The 18,423-nt window shown below is 46.0% G+C and overlaps 1 protein-coding gene and 1 non-coding gene across 2 annotated transcripts; one reads left to right on the top strand and one right to left on the bottom strand.

The window, feature by feature from the left end:
• Positions 1-1,726: 1,726 nt before the first annotated feature.
• On the bottom strand, positions 1,727-16,162 carry LOC130516241 (potassium channel subfamily K member 2-like). The gene is made up of 7 exons (XM_057017146.1): positions 15,719-16,162; positions 14,205-14,521; positions 10,700-10,817; positions 7,764-7,924; positions 6,293-6,488; positions 5,328-5,470; positions 1,727-4,319 (listed from the first exon to the last, which is right to left on the bottom strand). Coding segments are annotated over exons 1-7 (1,293 nt in total). The 5' UTR covers positions 15,720-16,162; the 3' UTR covers positions 1,727-3,962.
• trnar-ccu (transfer RNA arginine (anticodon CCU)) lies at positions 7,566-7,638 on the top strand. The gene has a single exon. It is a non-coding gene; the product is annotated as a tRNA-Arg (tRNA).
• Positions 16,163-18,423: the final 2,261 nt, after the last annotated feature.

Below are 18,423 nucleotides of genomic sequence, written 5' to 3'. Positions count from 1 at the left end.
ATGAAAACAATTTGGAGGAGCCTTCATTCAATGCACCTGTTCTTGACTCAGCAGTCAGGAAAGGACACTCTCATGAAATCTGATGTTCCTGTAGTTTGTCTACAGTCTGTGCATGCATACATGGCTACATGAGAGGGGTTACCTAAGCATTAGGTAACCCCTCTAATGTATCAAGTAATGCAACAGGTTATATGTGCAGAATGAGTCACTCCAGGATGTTGTTGCGAGACAACCACCAGGTATGGCTCGACCCCCAACAAGCCCAGTTGACTACGTCTACCTCTGCAGGAGGACCCAGTGCACCCGGATGCATTTCCTTGTCTCCTTTATCACGATCAATCACACCGGGAAGACAATGTGGACCTGTTGTGTTTGCCACGTGGAAAATATTTTATTGCAAAACCTCTGAGAAATCTGGGAGGGGGTGTTTGCTGTTGTCCTGTTTGGACATTAAGGACGTTCTCTGTGGCAGAGGCTAAGGCAAACCGCAGTGTTTACTCATTTACATACAGTCAGTTTCATGAATGGGTAGATACATCCCAACTGGGATTTACTGGGATTCCCGTTTAATTAAAAGCAGCATCCCCCAGGGAGAGCAGAGGAGGACGCCGCGTGAAACCATCTGCGTGGGTTTTTCAACACTGGACCTTTTAACGTCGCGGAGGGATACGCAACCACCTGACGGCACTCCTGCAGCCTGGAGGGAGGAGCAGGTCGCCCATCACCCCCCAGCATGACCCCTAAACTAGCCTGTGGCGTGTTTCTGAAGTCGCTGCCTGCATTCAGAAATGCAAAATGACCACGTTTCCCCGTCTTTAATCTCTTCACAGCGTCTTGGCGACGCCTCCGTGATTTGATTCCACTCGACAGCTGATGACCTACGCTGGGTCAGACGCAAACTGTTGCTCAGGCTTTCAGGAAAAACAAGAGGCGGAGCAGCTGGAACACTCAGACTGAGCCCACTCTGTGAAAATTGTACTTTTAAAAAAAAAAAAAAAAAAGAAAGTACCAGTGAGATATTCAGCTCTCTACTCATTATTTCATCCATTCTAGTTTATTGTTTCTTTCTGCTGGTCATAAATTAAATTTGTTGCTCCAATATTGATTTTGTTATCTCACAGCCTCCTGACTCGCTCAAGAGATATTATATTTGAGGAAATTCAAACTCTTTGCAGCATATAAAATATGTCTTACAGCCTGATTTTGTCTAAATTCTGCAGGTTATATTTGAGCTGGACAAATACCGTCGCCGTCGCACAATGCTCAAATGTAATGCAGCTTCCTCAGCTTTTATTGGACTTCAACCATACTTCAGCTAACATTTATCTTCGAACTGGCCCATAAATGCTGATGGAAGGAACCTGCAGGAACAGTGTAAAGGATGGAGAGGCTCCCTCAGAGTCCAGCCAGCAAATTTGGCAAATTGGAAGATAAAATGGGCAGCTGTGTCGTACATCCAGAGGGAATCATTTGGCCTGAGCTGCAGGAGGCCTGCGCTAACATTAGCAGCGAGCTTTTCACGAAAGGTTTTCTGCAACCTGTTTCAAGTCATTAAAAATGATCAAGCACTCTGATATTCTTGGAATTGGTTTTGAGGAGCTGTGTGACAGTTAACTGTGCAACTCTAAATTTAAAAGTGCCTCTCAGGGCCCAGTTCAGATCTGTGTTTAATATCATCCCGATCTGATCAGAACAGGCAGAACAAATAAATATGACAAAACAGATATTTACGCTTCACCTGCTGAAGTATGAGTGAAATGTAAACATGATTTTTTTATTTTATTTTACATTGAAAAGACACCTTTATTGACGGCAAACATGTTGGATATCACAGTAAACAGTGATCGATATTCTGGCGGAATCCCCCAGATTACTCTATAGGAGTGGGGACGAGGAGCCGAACACAGAAATCCATAAAGTTTGTGCTTATTTTTTACAGTTGTGTGGTCTCATGTGTGAGTCAAATATGATTTACCAGCTTTTTAAAAAACACGTGTTGTCTTAAAAGGGCTCAGCCGCTACGATATGATTCATTCTGTTTGGTCAATTAGAGCAACACCGGTTCTGGTAGTCAAATCAAAACATTCTCAGTCTGAAAATGGCATCAACATCAATCATCATTCATAAATTGATTTGCCTCTTGGAGTATTTAAGACTTTCGCCTGGGTCATATTCTTAGCTGTTTTTTTTTATTTAAATGGAAAAGCCTGTCACTATCTAAGAACATCTCCCCGTGATCTGCCTGTTTATTTGCATGCATAAGCTGCGGAAATGAGATCTGCTCACAAGTGGCCGCATGAGACGCATGTGGAGTCGCATGTTAATGCCCAGAGTGAACCGATAGTCTCAGATCTAATCTGGATTGATTTGAATACTGAACGTGCAGAAATAGCTGAGAAACTGAAAAAAAAAAAAAGGTTACAGACATTTGGCGCACCTGCTGTCCTACTGCAGACGGAAACGCTACAAACTGGAAATATCAGATAATCAGTTTAAGTCACACAGTCCAACCCAGCTGGAAAACCACGATTGCACTCTTCTCAGAAATATCCTGAATCTAAAATGGCAAGTGTGTATTTGGCATCAAGGATTACTCGACCTTTCATCGCGACCAGATCGGTTGCATATAGGCGTTTATCTCAACAAATGCTCAGAAGTGGGTTCTATACATTCAGGTGAGAATCGTCCGGGTGTAACGTTTCCCTTTCTGTCATTGAAGGCAGTGATGTAAGCTGTGGCGTCACACAGGAAAAGCTAGAATGTACAGTGGACGTGCGTGGCCCAGCTCTGGAACCTTCGGGGATTCATTTCTGGAGTAGCACAAAGCTTTTGTTATGTGGCACAAACACCTCCCCCCATCCCGAAGCATTTAAATTAAAAAAACAACAACAAAAAAACAGCAGTGGATTCAATTTATGGAAGCCTCCGGAACAGGGCTTCAGAATGACAGAGTGTGTCCGAGCCTTCGACCACGCTGGGAGTAATGGGCAGCGTGACGAGCGCGCCCGTGTGCCGCGCCGGGGTTAATGTAACCGTCTTAGCACTTAGGCTGATGGGAAATGCCAAATTCACGCTGGCAGACAAAGGTGTTGTTTTCCCAGTTAGTCAGTTTCACTATTCATCTGTCATGCATTCTGTAGATTTCTCCTCAGAAGGGTAAAAAAAAAGCGTCCTCGCCTCGACGTCCATCAGAGCCTCTCTTCATACTGTCCAAAATTCCTGCAAATGTACATTAAAACCGTCCGTACGTAACAAGGCTGGGGCTCACACGCGTGTCACCCCCGTGACTTCCGTGCATCCAACGTCCTCAGGAGTGGGGGTTTTATTGTCTATAAGGCACAAGTGGATTATTCCTCTGGGAGAAGATGGACATCAGTCACGGAGGAGAAACGTGTCAACATTCGTTTGTGTAGTGGGGGCAGGCCGCCCTGCGAAAGCAGAAGAAGCGAAGGCTTAGGGAGAGAGAAACGAGCGCGTGCTCACAAAAGAGTGCTCCTTTTGGTTGCGTGAAGATCCTCTTTATCTGATGCAGATTTCAGAGAGCGTGGAGGCGAACACATGCAGCTCTATTGCTTTCTAAATGTGACGAGTGGCCTGGACTTTGTGTTTCCAGGCTTGTCTGTGGGTGTGCGGAGGCGCCCGCTGCGTCGCTGCCTCTGTCTGGGCCTTGGTTTCCTTCCTGCCCTCGCTCCCTCCGACGCTAAAGTCCCAGAGCTCCGTCTGGATTTGGCTCAAACACGATGGCACAGAGGTTCTGGGATAGATGCTGGACCTGGGAGATGATGAGGCAGGAGGCTGGATGGAGGCATCTGGGCCATTGATCCGTGATTGGGTCGATGTTTTCAATCAGTGGTTGGAGGAAATCCATCAAGTGAGCGTGCGAGCGTCACTGGTGCTCAGGCAATAAGCACAAACCGTCTGCCGCCACGTGCGCTGTTCCTCAGCCCGCCGGATGTTCGCGCTCACTTCAGATTCTCGATGATGGCGATTTCTCGCCTGTCGGCGTAATCCGGACTCAGGCCGTTCATGTAGAGGCTGCCGTTTCTGGACAGGCCGCCCATCATGGGACTGAGGGAGAGAGTCACATTGGAGGGAGCGTCTCTGTCCTCGTACACGTTGGCCGACAGCGCCCGCTTGCCGGGGGTCATTTCCTGGCTTACCGCCGCGTTGATGCCCAGCTCGGAGGACAACTTGCGCTTGATGGAGGCGGCGCGCTGGAACTTGTCATAGATGTCAACGCTGAGTCGTCTCCGGGTCTCCTTGAACTCCGCTGACACGTTTGCCGTCCACTCGGCAGCGTGAGCTCGGAACTCACCGACCTGCCGACAGATATCAAAGCCTTTTTTTCTTTTACAGTCAGTTACTGATTATTTAATTACTGCCCATTAAAAGCAAGCTTGATATCCCTTTAAAATAAATGAACTTGTTATTCATGTGCTGTCTGCTTTATAACTCTTGAGAAGTGCTGGAGGGAACGGGAGCCAGTTCTGCTCTCCGGTTCATAATCCACCAGGCCTGTTCCTCCCGGGTGTTTGATTATTCATCAGGCCCTGAGTCGCACTCATTTAAAGTCGACTTCTGCGCGCTCAAGTTACAAATTTACCGCGTGTGTCTGCAGGTGTGCACACATTAGACACACACGCTGGAGCAGAAACACTCGAGTACTTCAGTTCTCATTTTGTTGGTTTCTCCAGCTCATCGTTCACACATCATTTCGCTGTAATTAGGTGAACAGAGGTGTTTTATACCGACAGCGAAATATAGAATTATGAGCATGATTTAATATTTCTGTTGGATTCATCTCAGCAACAAATATGTCAATGTATATTTATTAATCCGTGATGAGTTGTTCATATTAGAGTGCACCATAAGAGTCCTGTTGTGTATTAAAGCTAGCTCGTGGAGATGAAATACAGAACATTTCAGGTCATTTCAGGTTTTAGCTTGCTGCTGAGGACGTGCTGGCTTTAGCATTATAAAACAAACGGGAGCGTTGCAGCACCGCTGTTACAAGAGCTGATTGCGCTGAAAGAAAAGCATCTGTCAGGTAGTCTAAGAGCCTGGTCAGCTGCCTCCTCTGATGCAGCTAATCCACTCAGCACAGTCACTGGCCAGGTGGACAAGGCCCGCAGGATTTGAACAACACTCCACCTCTTTTATTATCTTACTTTCCTTTGCACAGAGATGAAAAAGGTTCCTTTTATCTCAGTCTGCTGATGCATTTTTATTAAGACGGCACAAAGGTTCGATCACAACATGGTCTCGGGTCAAATAAACCTTTGGTTTTGCTTTGGATGATGTGACGGTACTTGGTGGGATGTACGTACCTCTTCTTTAGTTTTCTTGGAGATGACTCGGAACCAGTCTCCGATCATGCTGAGCACGGCGGCAAAGTACGCCAGGCCCACCATGATCCAGAAACACACCACAGGCTTGTAGTAGTCCAGGTACTCCGGACTCTCTGAGCCGGCTGCGCCAAACAAAGCAAACGGTGACGGATGAGAACACATCGACAGTAACAACGTTCATCTGGAACTAGCGGGCACAGAGAGGAAATATTTTAGACCGACTGCTTCAAAAGGGCGTGATGGAGACCATCTCCACCGGAGCACAGGAACCTCTGCGCAGACGTGTTGGACGCCACTTATTCTCCGCTTACAATACTGTCCTTTCATCCTTCCCTGGAGATTCACCGACGCTTCCCACTCATCTGGCAGCCCTGACCAGCGTTGCTTCAGTGACTCTGACAACTACAGCGACCCAGTGCTGGGGGGACGCCCAGGGAGGCCCTGACCACCACCCAGCGGGACGCCAGCCAGTCCTTTTGGACTCCAAACAGTCTCCAAACAGTTGTAGAAGCTTACAGCATGTACAGCGTAACCCTCCACAACCACCAAAAAGCTTCCCGTGAATCCTGTGCAGCTCGCTCCACTCGTCTAATCTCTCTTTCTTCTGTGTTTTCTGAAAGCCGGCTCATCCCGTTTGTGCGCTTTACCAGCCTAAATCGCCACTGAAGACTTTGGGAAGCAGGTCATCCGTGCTCTACACCTCATTCCAGAGTTTTCAGAGCAAATCACAGCTGAAGAGATGACACACAAAGACGGCGAGCCACGCAAACATCACCGCAACAGAGGCGCCGCTGCCTCTTGGTGACTGTACGTGTTGAAAGTGGGGTTTCCTGTCCTGATTTTTAAAGAAAGTCATCAAAGTAAAGAAGTTTTCAAAGCTTAAACTAGAGTCTGAGCTGGAGGTAAATGAAGGGCCAACGGGTAAAGAAAGAATATCGGATTACCTTTTTCACCGGCCACAAAGTCCCCGAAGCCGATGGTGGTGAGGGTGATGACGACAAAGTAGATGGACTCCAGCGTGCTCCAGCCCTCGATGTGCTTGAAGATGACAGCAGGCAAGGCCACGAAGATGAGGCAGCCGAACAAGATGAAGAGCAGCGTGGAGAACACGCGGATCTTCGTCTGGCTGACTTTCCACTTCTGCGTGGAGATGAGACAACGAGCGAGCCGATGAATTATTTCTGCGTTCAGAAAGCAATTGTCTTGATGAGAGCAACGGGGCTGCGGGGGAATCGTGGATGAGACGCCGCGAATGCAACAGAGGTGATAAATGATGTAATAAAAATCAACAGTTTCTTTTAATTAAATCCTCCAGTCGCGGTGATTTTCCCCTCGACCTGAGCCTTTGCTCCGATGAGAAATTAATATTCAGAAAGTGTCATCATTTCCTTCAACTTTCGTGAGGTCGTGACACGTGACATGAAATGGCCCCAAACGAGCTGAGACAGAGCGACCTGACGTAGATCGTCTCCAATATCAGCTGTTTGAGCCTCACTGCTTTGTTTTAGTCTCACGTCAAACTGAATTCTGCATACTGCCGTCTCCCCTGCTCCCTTCTCCAGAGGTGATCATTTTCTGCTGGTTCTTGGCATTTGGCGCCCTTTCCTCCCCCCTCCTGTCAGGGTTATGTAACCCCTAAAGCGCAGAGACGTGGGGGGGGGGGCATCCCGCAGATCCAGAGTCTGTCGTGTCCACTGGCCTCAGAGCGGAGCTCAGTACTGTGGATTCTAAAGGTCTGCAGTGGTGTTACATTATATTATGGAGCGGGGGAGGGGGGAGTCTCAGCCTCCATCTTCCTGACACAGCTACCACTGCAGTTCATCTGGATCTGCTCCAGGAGGATCTCCTCCTCCTCCTCCTCTGGGAGGAAGCTGGCTCCAGATCCTAATTAACCTGTTGCAATGGAGGAATAAATGCAATACCAACAATTGGTAAGACCATTATTTCTCTAAAGTGGAACTTGAGGATGTACTCAGTGTCGACACCCTTTAGATATTTACCCCCCATTCATATCTGCACAAACTGCAAATCCTATTCTCTGCATCCTCTTCTCTAATGCCAAACAACTTGTCTCCTTACAGATAGTCCCACCCTCAGCATCCTCCTACCCACAGCTCCCTGTCCCTCTCGTGGACATGTCAAACCCTCTCATGTGGAACATGGCTGACCCACTGTTGAATCCCACTGTGATTTATACAACAATACCTTTCAGAGCATGCCCCAGTGGCCTAATGGATAAGGCACTGGCCTCCTAAGCCAGGGATTGTGGGTTCAAGTCCCATCTGGGGTGAGATTAAGCATGGAATAGTGTGGCTATTCCTTATTTTTCTTGCCAGTGAAGCACAATTACTTACTTAAATGGTTTCCACAAAAGAAAATCCAAACCTAAAAGTTGCCAACATAAAAAGTGCTCACCACAATCATCTTCTCTACTTTGGCAATGCCTTTCCCAAAGATGGTTCCCAGCTGATCTCCGACACCGGCCAAGAGGAATCCAAACAAGGGAATTCCCAGCAGGGCGTATATGATACAGAAGATCCGGCCTCCTTTGGTGTGAGGAGCGATGTTTCCGAACCCTGCAAAAGGATGGATGAAATAGATGAAAAACTCTCCCCTCAAACACCAGCTCATTTGTTGAACTTTGACCCCCTCTCCTGGAAATAAACCCGCTCTCTCAGCCATTAAATAATCTTTTCATCAGTAGCAACAGTCATCAGTCTGCACCGACGTTATTTAGCAGAAAAGCTGAGAAAAACAAGAAACAACAGACAGGTTGAAGACTCAGATGGAAACCGAGTGGAGAGAAACCTTCGTGACCTCGAGACTTCCGAACCACCAGTATGACTCTCGTTATTCAACATTTCATACGGAGTCTGCATAATGAACTACATCCACCTTTAATGGAGTCATCCGTCTCAGGAGGGGAGCTCCAGGGTTCTTTGGAACATGGAGACTAGAGACTAAATGCAAAAAAAAAAAAGATTGTCAATCAATTCGCATTAATTTTATAATTAGTTCAATGCCAGGCAGGAGATCTAATTTGGCTTTGGCTCCTCTGGGTGCTTCTGCTGAAAAAAACTCAATACGAGCAGCATCCTGCAGCTTTTTCTACATGAAAATAAACCGTCATGTTCACATTATCTTAATGCTGTACTGAGCAGCTTTTACTTGTGTTCAGAAGCCTCAGTATATTCATGGGATTAGGCTAAACCTGTGTTTTCCTCTGGAAAAGAACGGACATTTTAATCTCTCCTGTATTAGAAAGGGAGTATTAGAAATAGTTTGGATGACAATTTTTAATTAGTTTCACACTCAATGCCGACAACGACCGCCGGAATGAAACATTAACTTTAAAGTAGTTCCTCTCTTATGAGCTGATGACTCTGAATGAAAATAAAAATCTTATTTTCCACAAATGGCTACATTCAGGGCAGTGCTGACTGGGTTTATGTCCTGGACAATAAAGCATAATGGTTTTGTTTTACATGCAAGAGAGAAACAGCAAGCATTTAACAGAATTAAAGGAATAATTCACATGTTCTGAGTTGAGCTTTAATGGCAGCAGCAACGGTATAAAGCCACAATAAACGGCCCAAAAGTGGCCCTGCTCAGCATAACGACTGTAGTGTCAAAATATCAGGAAAAAGGTGATGGAAATGAATATGAAGCCTGTTTGTAATGAGCTACAGCTGCCTGGGAGTAGAGCTCAGTCAGACCAGGTAGGATCACACTGACTGGCAGACATTTGGTTATTTGTAGTTTATTTGGACATTTATTTTTGCACCATGTCATAAAGTGGTGATTTAAGTGGTTCGCGAGGAGAACAGTCTGGATTAAAAACTGGATTCATGCATAATTTCTAAACTAGCATTGTGAATAATAAAGAGCAACCTTTGGACTACGAATATGGCAGAATTCCAGGTTTCTACACAACCTCATCTAAACTGTACAACCAACTCAGCATTTGAATTTGTGCTAGAAAACAGGCCAGCTCTTACAGTTTGTGTTATGTAACGTAGTTTTGCATTCAGAGTGTATCTCTCTAAAGAGACTTTAGGCAGTGACTTCAGAAATAGCTCCTCTAAAATATCACTTTTTGTTACTGCCAACAGAGAGTTCAGCAAACATGTGTTGTTTTACACCGAACATCACAAGTACCACCCAGAACTTATATTTATGTGATAAAACCGTGAAAGCAAAATCACCCATAACAGCTTCTTTACACCCTCGGATCCTCGCAGTTTATCTCAAAAGTTTACTATGACTGTTAGCTTGGCTGTGATTCCTTTAAGTCCCTTTTTACTGCTGGAATGACTGATGGACCCATAAAATCACTGAAACTGTCACAAAGCCTTTAAATACACTAAAGCTGACCTTTGAGTTTGACTTTAACTCACTAGGTCTTTAAGAGACACGTGCTACACATGTGGTGACCACGGTGTGAAAAATATGAAAAAAGGAACATAAAAAGCTTTTAAAAATAAATGCAAACCCTTCCAATAGGTTGTGTTTGTCCACATGGTCGCTGGTGTAACCCCTATCATTTTTCTTTAAGGAGAAAAGGTTCTGGGTTCTCATGTGTTAATGAGCTTGAACGTCTGAAGCTGAAGTGAAAGAAGCAAACAGAAAAGCTAAAAAGCTCAGCTCTCAGATCTGTGCTGAGAAGGTGGATGTGTACCTAAGTAGATAATGAAACAGTCAACAGCTGTGTGAAAGGCCTGGCGTACTGTTTGAATTCCATTTACCGAGGCTGCATACAGATGAGGACCATTCATCTAAAAAACATTGCACGCTGCACCACAATGCGAGCGTCCCTTTAAAACACACATCCATCTGTTTGACTGGGAAAATGTGTGTTTGAGTCAAAATCGTTCATAAAAATGATTTAATTAAGTAAAAATCAGCGGTAATTTCGGGCATATTGAGCAGCATAACCCAACAGCCACTGGTTAGGATGGAAAATGGACCCTGCAGACACCCTCAGATGTCCCCCTGTCCACGTCCTGACAGGTCAGAGCTGTTCGGATGGTGCGAGAGGGCCGATAGAGAAGGCTGGGTCCATTTTGTCCAACAGCTGGAGGTGACAAGCTTATTATCCACCGTGTTAAATACACATGCTGGATGCATTAGCACATCACGACAAACAAATTGGTCCTCCTTTTAAACTGAACTGGCACCTTAACTTAGAATTGATGTCTTTGGTGCCCCTGAGGTCAAATCGTAACAGGACAATAAAGCGAGGGTCAGCACCAAACACCATCTGGGAGCGATGAAATAAAAAGGTTTCTTGGCACAACACTGCTGTCAAAGCTGCGTGACTATCCAAGCCTCGCGAGCGAGGAAAGGCTCACCGATAGTTGTGATAACAGTCCCGGCAAAGAAGAAGGAAGAGCTGATGTCCCACAGGCTGGTCTGATTGAAGGAGTTTCCTGAAGGGTTCACGCCAGCTCTGACGGCTGACACCACTTGCTGCAGAGAGGGGGGGAAAAAGTATTGTTGGAGTGACACAGATCAGGAAAATTATCAGTGTGCATCCAACTGAAGAGGCTCGGACCGCTTGTGGGGGTCTATCGGCGGGTCGGCGCGCGGCTAAAAGGTGAGCTAATTTTTTTAGAATCTATGATCCTTTTTCTGGTATTTTTTTTTGGAGGAGAAAATGATTTGTCCTTGACTTCCCTCAGCCGCTAACAGGATTTTAAGATCCTTGTCTTGCAGGATTTACAGCAAACAAGCGAGGAAGACAGAAAAATGAGTAAATAAGGAGCAACTATAAAACACACACATGCTTATTTGCTGTGAGATGTTTTACACGTGAGAACAGTTTACAAATGAGAACAATAAAGCTTCGGTTGTACATAAAATAGGCAGAAAGAAGCAAGAGCACATATTAAAAAAGTATTTCACACAGTGAGACATAAAAAAGGATAAGGACAATTTAAAAACCTCTTCTTCTGGTGGACAGTGACCCATACATCACAGTTGGAGACGGATCCCATAGGCTGAATCGCCACATCTACCCGCTGCAAAATGAGCTTTTCCTGCCCGCACTACTGTTCCTTTCATTAGAGCTCATCATCTTTATGTGGGACCTAATGAATGCATGTACATTAATCTGAAACAAATGTGTTTATAATGGGCTTTGAGTTCATCATCAACACTGACAATAGGCACAGACTTGGTGCCTCGGGCATACGTTTTATCCAAATTCAGACAAAGTATAGCAGTAGAGCGCTGAGGGTTTATGAGGACGTGGCTGCTGAAAATGCTCATGTGGCTGAACAGCCTGAGAGGCTGAGGACAAGGATGAGGATGAGAGTGGGAGGAAAATGACATTAACTGTGACAGCGGGCGTCACACAGGTTCAGCCTGGATACACCTCTGTCCGTCTGTAGCTGCGTTACTACGCACCACATGGACTGTGTCATTCTGCCCCTGCTGGATGGTGTTTGGGTCACCGAGTGTGTGTGTGTGTGTGTGTGTGTGTGTGTGTGTGTGCACAACGTTCCCGGAGTGTGTGTGCAGACATCCTTGCAGATCATTTCTGTCTAATGCTTCCAACCTTCAGCCATTAAAAAGCTTCATGAAACACAAGGGTCACATTTATTTGTTCATTTACTCCCATTCTCAGTGATGCAACATTAGTTAATTAGCACACAACGAGGTGCTAAATCAGGGGCTAAACAGTCTGAAGTGAGGGCATGCTTGATGTTATGCGTCCGTAATCATCCGCCTCTCCTCATTTCGACATTACACAATCCAGATGAGTTTCGAGAATCTGGCATCCCAGTTGAACCTGTGAACGCAAGAAAAACAAATGAGAAGACCCCAGCAGGCCTGAGGGCACGGCGAGGATCTCAGAGGTACAGTGAGGGCACAGGAAGGCTCTCCAGTCTGCCTGAGGGGGTAGTTGAGTTGGCTGTCCAACACAGAAACAGGATCTGGCAGGATGCAAGGTGGTGGTTGGCCTTTTCAACAAATGGAAACTTAGATGTATGAAAAACACTAACCTGGAGTGATTAAGCTTGAAGGCGATTAAAGACCTTAAGTGGTGGCCTCTCTAACGCCTCTGCAGGCCAGCAGCATATGGGATCATAAAGCTCCTCCTCAAATGTCTCTAAAGCTCCATAGTCAGAAGCCCTGAACAGTGGAAACGAATTCTAATGTTGCTCATTTTAAAACAAAATTAAACTGATGATTGAAAGATAAAACATTGAAAGCCTCCACCGAATGCTCCTGTAAACATCATTTAGCGAAGCGAACAAACAAGCTTGGCTCGCTCAGCCCTTTGTTCGCCTGCCAAAACAGCTATCAGTTCACTGATTTGGCAAAGATTTGTATGAATACTTAATATAACCACGGGGATGGGGGGGGGCACCCTGGTTTTCTTCAAGCTGCATTCTCGAGAGAATCGTCGCAGGGTTCTTTTTTTTGTTTTTTGACATCGCTCCCTTTTTTAATTACTCCCTTTGAGAGCACCTTCCTCCATCTCTTCTCTGACTGGCTTTTGATCAGTGGGAGTTGTGCGTTCAAATATTGGTGGTTTGTGTGTTTGTGTGTGCGCTTATGTGTGTGAGGATGGTGCACACCTGTATGAAAGATGTCTATCAATAAATCATCATAGGGAAAGAAACGGCTGCTTGAAAAGCTGCGTAACTCATGGAGCTGCTGCCTGGCGAGCGATGGATAAAACTGGGCGATTCTCCTGTGATAAGTGCACGTGATTTCATTCTAAAGCTAAAACTGAATCTCTTTTTCAGCCGGCAGATTGCGTCAATGTCCTGTAAAGACTGGAGGAGTTTCTGCTGCCACCGAATCCATAAAAACATCACAAATAATAAAAATTGCTAAAGCGGACTATTGTTAGCAGCCTCCTGTTTGCTGTAGGTTTAACTCTGCCACTCCGTCTGACAGATGACGCCTCTCTGAGGTGCAACTCGGACGTCTCCCATAACTGTCACCCACTACCTGCTGGGTCTCCATGGAAAAGAATCTCACTCACAGGCAGTAGATGGGCTTTTCTCAGTCAGTAATACACCCCTTAGCTGTGTGAAAACAGTCATAGTCTAGACTGTAAATTTCACTTGATGCGAGCACAGAGACGGCTCCTAAAATAGGAAGGGAGCGAAAGAGCTTTCAGTCCCTCATTCATCAGCTGCCTGACAAGCAATTAGCAAGAAAGTAACTGGCCGAAGCTGAACCACAAAAAAAGGGTCGAGTTGACAATCATGAACTGAATGTGCTATTTTAGAACTGAGCTGTGGATCCTGGCAAATGTGCATGGACTGCATTGAACCTGCTCAAGGCAGCGTTTCAGGCTGGGAGGAGGGTGACGTGCTCGTCCCCAGCCGGATGGATTGCGCCACGTGCGTGTAAAATACAGGTGTGAATCTCAGGGAATCCGTCAGCATTATGATTAACTGACTTAAATCTACGATAAAACGGCGTTCGTTCCTTCATTATTAGCCCAAGACCCCTGGGGTTGGACTGCAGTAGCAGCAAGGTCATGAGGTTGATCCAAACGTCTCTCTCCAGCAGCCTCTTCTCCTAAAGAGTTACGTAATTCCCTTCAGTAGGCTCTTCTGATGTCTCTTCTGTCTGGAAAACCTCCAAAAGGGAAAAGTCTTCGTAAGATTGCTGGAGCACCTTGGCTTGAGGCCCTTAAGGTGTGGCGGCAGCAGCAGCAGATCTTTGCCCAGGGTCCATGAACCAGGAATATCGGGATGATGGAACAAGCCTGATGCTGGGGGGTTGGGCCTTACCCACCCTCAGCCATCAGACTTGTCTGCGCATTAACATCAGTATTCACACGTGATGTTTTCCTACATTTATGCAGACGATGCTAATGTTTGCGCTTACCTTAACCAAAGTCTCCAGCTCTGAGGAGTTCACGCAGGCATGCATGGCTAAGAAGTCCAGCTTTTCCGCCAGGATGGCTAACTTCTGCGAGCTCTCGTGCGGCTGCTCCAGCGCGCTGAACACGGTTGCTCCGATGATCAGGTAAAGCACCACCAAGAAGAAGATGGCTGAAACTGTTTTCCACCTCATGACTGTGGTCCGGGTGTCACTATCATTGTCCTCGGGGGTGTTCAGCACCACTGGCTTGGTGGAGAAGGACAGGCGAGGTTTGGAGTTGTGGGCGGCAGATTTTGGGTCAAGCAGGTCAGGTGCAGCCACTGTGAGGAATAATTAACGTCAGTCAGTTTGTTTGTCGGTGGAAAATTTCCTTGGGCAGGTCAGTCTCAATTTTCATCACATTTATCCTATCACGTGACCTCCGAAACAAGCTACCTGCCATTAAGGTAAAAGCTGCAAAACTTAAAAAAGAAAAAGAAAACCGAAACTTAAGGAAGTAATAAACCTAAAGGGAACACATTTCAAGTTATCTCATTAAGAAAAACCTGCATTCATTATCCCAAAATTTAATTTATATTCAAGGCAGGTATTGATTATAATTATCTCCGAAGGGCAATTAGGTAACTGGATATTCCCTGACCGGGAATCGAACCCACGGCGGGGCCATTCTTGCTTTAATTTATTGATTAGCCGTAGGTGTATATCAATATATTATATCAATATATTATATTATAATATATTCGTTTCCTCGCAAATTTCTGATAATGTAATTAAAACCCGAAAGACTTAGGAACATCTGTGGGGAACAACACTGCCTGGATGTGGCACATATCTGCCTCCGACATCGTGCTGTAAAGATCAGCAGCAGGTCACCGAGGCACTGTCTCCAGCACGATTCACAACATCCTCCATTTAAAAACACTGGAGCTATACATCTGCAGCGACATGCGCTTTATTTTTTCATAGGTTTCATTAGATCTAGCTCTCTAGCCCGTATTTCCTGCCTGGAGTCACAATACGGAGCAAAATACACAAATATAACCATCAAATTATTTCCAAGACTGCACCTTGAGGAGACGTGCATGAATACAGACATTATGAGTGAAATTCTCCGGCTGTGACCCCTAACAATACAGGTAATAACCACAACAGAGTGGAACCTCATCAAAAATTGAATAGTCCGTGCCACACTCCCATTTTCCCAACAGCTTGTTACATTACATAATCTGCCCATGAATACCTAAAAGCCAGTGTGACCAGTAAACAACTAATGGGGAGAATCACTCTGAAAGTGTCAATGTGGATCAAATCAGCTATAGGAACGAGCCTGGAGGTTAAAGAAATGTATCCAATGGTCCTCGCGATGACTCCCACCATACGGACAGAAGGATAAAGTGCGATGACACCAGGCAGAAATCCGCGTGTGGTGCACGCCTAAGGTGCGCATTTGATGTTCAAAAAACATGTCCAGAAACATTAATTTCAATAACTTAAGTTTCGGTTCTTAAGGGACTTACTTCTCTACCATCTCGTCTCTCTTTGTTTCCTCTTCGAAGGATGTTCTTCCCCCCCACCTGCAACGCAGCGTGAGTATTTCTAGAATCTGTGCCCGGCTCCGAATCCTCGGGCAGGGGTCGTCCTCCACATGGTTCCTGCGCTTCCCTCCACTTCACCAGCCCAGGAGAAAATACATCCAGAACACGGTGTTCCCCATCAAACGAGTTAAAGCAGTGCGTAAAGGCAGGAAAACGCCTCCGTGGAATCCAGATAGAGAGAGAGAGAAGGGGGGAGAGAGAGAAGGGGGAGAGGGGGGGGGGGGGGATTGTGTCCGGTCAGGTGTTTTTCCTCCCTTTTGGCAGGACGCAGAGGGTTTGTGGAGCAGACACGCGCACCTCTCCCTGCCGCTCTGGTGGACACTGTGTGAGGAAATGATGCAGGGTCCGTTCAGAGGCTTCGCGTGATGTCACGCAGCTCCAAGTCGGACTTTTACTCCTGAGACGTGGACGTAAGAGCACGTATCTCCCCACGACGCTTCCCTTAAAGGCTCAGGGAAGAACCTATGAGCCGTCACTGATTCTGATCTTTCCAGGCAGCCACAGACAGGTGTTCCAGGATCAAGTTCTCCATCTTAAATATTCCCCACCACATTGGTCCAGCTCAATCCTCACAGCCATATCATGCAATGACTCATTGTGGTGACATCCCAGTGGCAGTCCTTTATCTCCACATCCATCCCACCCCGACAAGGAGGTCATGGTGGCCACACAGCCTCCGGGGCAGTTAGCTTAATTCAATTTATCTGATGGTTTATGTTCCAGATGTGGTTTATTACGCACGTCTACATGCAGGTGCAAACCACGCAGACTCGGTTTTAAGGTGATTCGATCGTCGGTTCATCTCCTTCTCTTCTCTCCTGGTGCGAGTGTGTTAAGGAGAAACAACAGTATTGATTTGCATGAGCCACAGCAGCTAATTGAATTGGGCCACAGGTTTAAACTAATAATCCCAGAGATGCGAAGGAAGATGAGAGGACTGCCCTGTCAGAACTCACAAGCATCATAATGAAGAGGCTCATCACATTAAGGAGGGCGGAACGGTACCAGAGGAAGGGCAAGGAAAGGGCTCGGAAAAGCATCGTTAGCAAAGAACTGCTGATCCTCACCTGCCCTGTGGGGGCGATCAGCCATCATCGCCACGCCCGCCACTTTCAGCAACATCCCGAGGCCTTGTAGGGAACTGGCGGCAGAACCAGAACCAGCGACCCAGTTCAGCAGTGGTGAACCCACCGTGAAGGCGTTGAACGCTAGCGCAGGTCATTCATCCCTACTGCCGTCAGATTGTTCAACATGCACAACACTTAATTGTAGCACCAATAACCCAGCGTTGGCATATTTGCACTAACTAATCATCCTACCTCTGGAATGTCTTATTTGCACCTTATTTTCTTTCTTCACACTGTCCGACACTCCTCCTGTACATAATTTTAATTTCTGTATATACTGTATAATGTAGATAGCAATGTACATAATATAATAGTCTTTTTAATTTTTTTATTTTAGTACTTTTCTGTATTGTACACCACGTGCTACCGCTGTAACGTGCAATTTCCCCGATGTGGGATCAATAAAGTCTTTTATCCTTTATCCTTATCCTTGAAAGAAGTTGTCAGAACTGCGAGATCCAGTTGTGCTGCTGGCTCCAGATGTGCACCCTAAAAAGTTCTTCTCAGGTTCTCAAGGATGAGCTTCAAGTCCACTCAGTCAAGGTCTCTGGTGCTGAAGAAGGGTAAAGCATCTGTGATCTTTAGCTAACACACAGCCTGGAGGATGCTTCCTGTGTGTGTGTGTGTGTGTGTTTGACCCATGGTCACATTTTTCTGGCTGATCTGCAAAGGACAAATACATCAAGGATGATGTGCAGCTCGACGCTAAGAGCAGATAAAACCATTTAGTTTCCAGCTGAGTGGCTTTTGAGGTCTTTTGTTGTTTTCATTCTCTGCCCATTTCTGACTTTTTGTGCTTATTTTTTCAATAACGTGGAAGATGCGTCTGAGCCTCCGTCAGAAACCCGCAGAGCCATTTTCCCACAACCTCCGATCGTTGCCCGTCTTCCTAGACTCGCCTCCAACAGGTGGGGGATCCATTTCTCCATGAGGCCGATTGAGGAATGCAACTGTTCCTTTATAGCGATGCACCATAGTGACATAACGATGTCAAATCACAATTGTGGTTGACGGACTTCGATTATTTGCTGACATTAAGTCATTTTCAACACCAGTCCTGCAGCTGTGGGAAAACATTCAAGTTGCTATGGTTACCGTGCAGTTGTTGCAAAGGATGGACTGGCTAGTTTTTCTGTGCAGTGCCAGCGAACCCACAATTATGGAATATCAATATTCCGTGACATTATTGAATCTCAGAGGCCACTAATGAGATAGAGGACAGAGAGCCATTCGTGCTGCTGGGGGTTACAGTATTTGGCATTAATAAGCAGCCAACTTCAGAGCTGCAGCTCCGACTCTCTGGGCCACAGATTTAAAACAATCATTTTAAAACATTTTAATCTCCTGAATTTAAAACATTTCCAAAAGTGTCTCCCCATACGCTTCGATGATCAAGTGGCACAGGGAGGACGCCAACAATACTAATAATTTTATAAGGTAATAACCTCAGCTCTGTTTTACTCTGTGAGTGCCCCCCCACCCCCCCCACCCCTAGTTGAG

The sequence above is a fragment of the Takifugu flavidus genome, chromosome 19 (genome assembly GCF_003711565.1).
Source record: "Takifugu flavidus isolate HTHZ2018 chromosome 19, ASM371156v2, whole genome shotgun sequence".
Classification (NCBI taxonomy): domain Eukaryota; kingdom Metazoa; phylum Chordata; class Actinopteri; order Tetraodontiformes; family Tetraodontidae; genus Takifugu; species Takifugu flavidus.
The sequence above is the reverse complement of the archived record's forward strand: the minus strand, read 5'-3'. Positions and strand labels throughout refer to the sequence as shown.